General features: G+C 52.9%; 1 protein-coding gene across 1 annotated transcript; it reads right to left on the bottom strand.

Moving 5' to 3' along the window:
- Positions 1–968: 968 nt before the first annotated feature.
- LOC109742106 (peroxidase 1) lies at positions 969–2,842 on the bottom strand. Its single transcript, XM_020301181.4, has 3 exons — positions 2,578–2,842; positions 2,302–2,490; positions 969–1,778 (listed from the first exon to the last, which is right to left on the bottom strand). The coding sequence occupies exons 1-3, from the start codon at positions 2,794–2,796 to the stop codon at positions 1,098–1,100; spliced, it is 1,089 nt and encodes a 362-aa protein (XP_020156770.1). The 5' UTR covers positions 2,797–2,842; the 3' UTR covers positions 969–1,097.
- Positions 2,843–3,249: the final 407 nt, after the last annotated feature.

Raw genomic sequence — 3,249 nt, 5'->3', positions numbered from 1 at the left:
GTGGGGGGCTTACCACTTGCCTTGGGGGGCAAGGCACCCCCCTTGGCCGCCGCCCCCACCCTAGATGGGTTTTGGCCGGCGCCCCCCCTCCCAGGGGGCCTATATAAAGGGGGGAGGGAGGGCAGCAATATCTCAGCCTTGGGCGCCTCCCTCCTCCCCTGCTACACCTCTCTCTCTCGTAGAAGCTCGGCGAAGCCCTGCCGGCATCCCGCTACATCCACCACCACGCCGTCGTGCTGCTGGTCTCCATCAACCTCTCCTTCCCCCTTGCTGGATCAAGGAGGAGGAGACATCGCTGCACCGTACGTGTGTTGAACGCGGAGGTGCTGTCCGTTCGGCACTCGGTCATCGGTGATTTGGATCACGGCGAGTACGACTCCGTCATCCACGTTCATTGGAACGCTTCCGCTTGCGATCTACAAGGGTATGTAGATGCACTCCTTTCCCCTTGTTGCTAGTATACTCCATAGATGCATCTTGGTGAGCGTAGGAAATTTTTAAAATTATGCTACGATTCCCAACACTTGCTGCCCCAGCCATGGCGACGGTGTGGGCAAAGAGAGAGAGAGAGAGAGATTCGATAGGGGTTGGGAAATGTCAAGAGGGGGCTTACAAGGGGCTTTCTCGTAAAAAAAGAGCAACCACAACGTCCGCTAAGTTGACGTGGCATGGGTCAACGCGTCACGCAAGAAGGTCAGTGAAAGATCGTGCAAAAAAGGACCTCGCGTGAACCACTTACTATAGAATTAGGATCTATACGTGCATTTTGAAAGAAGTAGGACTAAAGTGATACTGTCCAAAAACTTTTAGGACCTCCAGTGTATTTTTCTTTTTCTAATATAAATTTTGTTAAACCTTGCAAAGTTTGACTTGACATAAATCTTATACCCGAGTAAAAAGGACATGAGAGAATATATACTAAGCACAAGCGCCGTAGCATGCAGCGATGGTCATCAGAGAGCAATATATGTGCTTACAATGAGAATTGGTGACATATACTTACCACCGCGAATAATGGAGACAAAAACAAAGACAAATAACCCCTTATAAAAAACAAAAACAAAAAACCCAAATCAATCACTTACACAAGTTGCTAGCTAGAGCACAAGCGCCATGGTAACGATGGAGACGAAACAGCTCGCGAGTAGCACGGCGTGCGCACTCATGGTGACAGGCGCCAAGGAGGAGGCCGACGGCGGGTTGACGGCAGAGCACTGCCTCCTTACCTCGCCCTTGTGGTGCGTCAGCACGCCGATCTTGCTCATGTTGACGAAGGACGCGGCGAAATCGGCGAAGAACTCGTCGGGCGCGGTGGCATTCGCCTGGCGCATCACGTAGGCCCTGGTGTCTCCGTCGAGGAGCAGCGCGGCGTCGGTGGAGAGGAGCCCCCTGCTCGCGGCGACGTCCCTGTAGTACCCGAGGTCGAACGTGGTGCCGCTGCCAGGGTCGAGGTCGACCAGGGTAGCGAGGTCGCCGGCCCTGCACTGGCCGCGGAGCGTCCCCGTGTAGTTGGCGTCAAGCGTGGGGTCGGAGGCGTTGCTGTTGGTGGTGGTGAAGTTGTAGAGGCGAGGGGAGAAGGCGGAGCAGTGAGCCTTGCCGATGGTGTGCGCGCCGGAGAGCACGGCGAGATCCTTGGCGGTGAGGTTGAACCTGGCGAAGAGGGCGATGAGGTCGGTGACGTTGGCGCCCGGCTTGGGGGTGTTGGGGGCGACGTCGGCGGCGGACGACCTGTTCCCGTCCTGCCGCCCCGTCGGCATCGGGATGTACGGTCCCTTGCTCTAGCAGATACAGAGAAGATCAAGATCAATGCAATGCAAGGTCGGTGATGCAACCGATACTGAAGGAAGTAGGGGACGTGGATTTTTAGAACAGCTGCACCCCGGCCCTGGTATTCTGACTGTCCAATATTGCTTTAATATTTGTGCAACACAACTAACTTTCCGTATGAAAATTTTTCTTTTTTATTTCTCTCACATAAAAGATGTCTTGAAGTTCAAACCTTTGCAGCGTGGCAAAGCTTTCCATCTAGAATCTATGATAAATCTTTCAGAATTTTTTGTCAAACATTTTGTATATTTATATTTGACAAAAAAATCTGAAAGATTTATCCTAGATTCTAGATAGAAAATTTTGCTACGCTGCAAAGGTTTGAACTTCAAAATATGTTTTATGTGGGAGAAAAAAAAGAGAAATGTATTTGCATGAATCGCGATGCGCAGAATGGATGGCTAAATAGAGAGGGCCGGGGTGCAGCTGTTTTATTTTATATTTTCGAGGAAGTAGGTGGGTGAGACGACGTACGATCCGCACGGAGTCGCGCGCGGCGAGGGCGAGCACGTCGGCGCAGGAGACGACGCCGGGGCAGGCCGCCTCGAGCTTTGCCTTGATGGAGTCGACGACGTCGTAGCCGCGGAGGCCCTTGTTGAGCGGCGAGTCCTTCTCCGCCGTGTTGTTGGCCGTGGAGTCGAGAAGAATCGACCCCTCGCAGCCCTGCGCGCAGTGAATCCAGTCACTATTGTGAGCTCGACTTGCCTAGCTATCAATAGCAACAGCTGGGTTTGTGCGAGCTTTACTTACTCCGAGCAAGCAGTCGACGGAGAAGAGCCTGAGCAGGGAGCCGGCGAGGCCGGGCGACTTGGCGAGGACGGCGGTCATCTCCTTGAACACGATGTCCTCCGCCTGCGGGCACGTCTTGTTGTACGCCCCGAGCTGCGCGTGGGCCTCCGTCGAGCCACACAGGGCAAGGAGCGTCGCCGCCACCGCGACGACCGCTACAGCTGCTGACCTCGGCGCCATGTCTACCTTGGTTATGATGGTTAGCTTGAGTATATGTGGTATATATATAGGCTTATGAAATAACCTCCGTCCCGATCCATTTCAATTTCAAGTACTGCTTGTGCTTGTGTACTTGCACGTAGTGTGTACTACGTACTACGTACTACTCTGTACTGCGAGCTAGGGAGAGCGAGATATGAGAATGTCAACGGCCGTCTAGTTGACATATATAGTTACAGGTTATTATAAGTGGAGATAAAGTTGTTTACTCCATTTCTAGCAGCTGAAAGCGCCATTTCAACTAATTAATACACTGCATAATAGAGCTCAACTGATCATATCCATTTCCTGTGTTGGTTCTCCCCATGTCGTCCTGCTTCAAACAGTATAGTGTTGGCTCTCCCATGTCCTCCTCCCATCGGCGCCACCGCTGGTACACCCCGTCCCCGATAGCCTTTGGGCCATGTGGAGGTG

Source organism: Aegilops tauschii, chromosome 2 (assembly GCF_002575655.3).
Source record: "Aegilops tauschii subsp. strangulata cultivar AL8/78 chromosome 2, Aet v6.0, whole genome shotgun sequence".
Taxonomy (NCBI): domain Eukaryota; kingdom Viridiplantae; phylum Streptophyta; class Magnoliopsida; order Poales; family Poaceae; genus Aegilops; species Aegilops tauschii.
The sequence above is the reverse complement of the archived record's forward strand: the minus strand, read 5'-3'. Positions and strand labels throughout refer to the sequence as shown.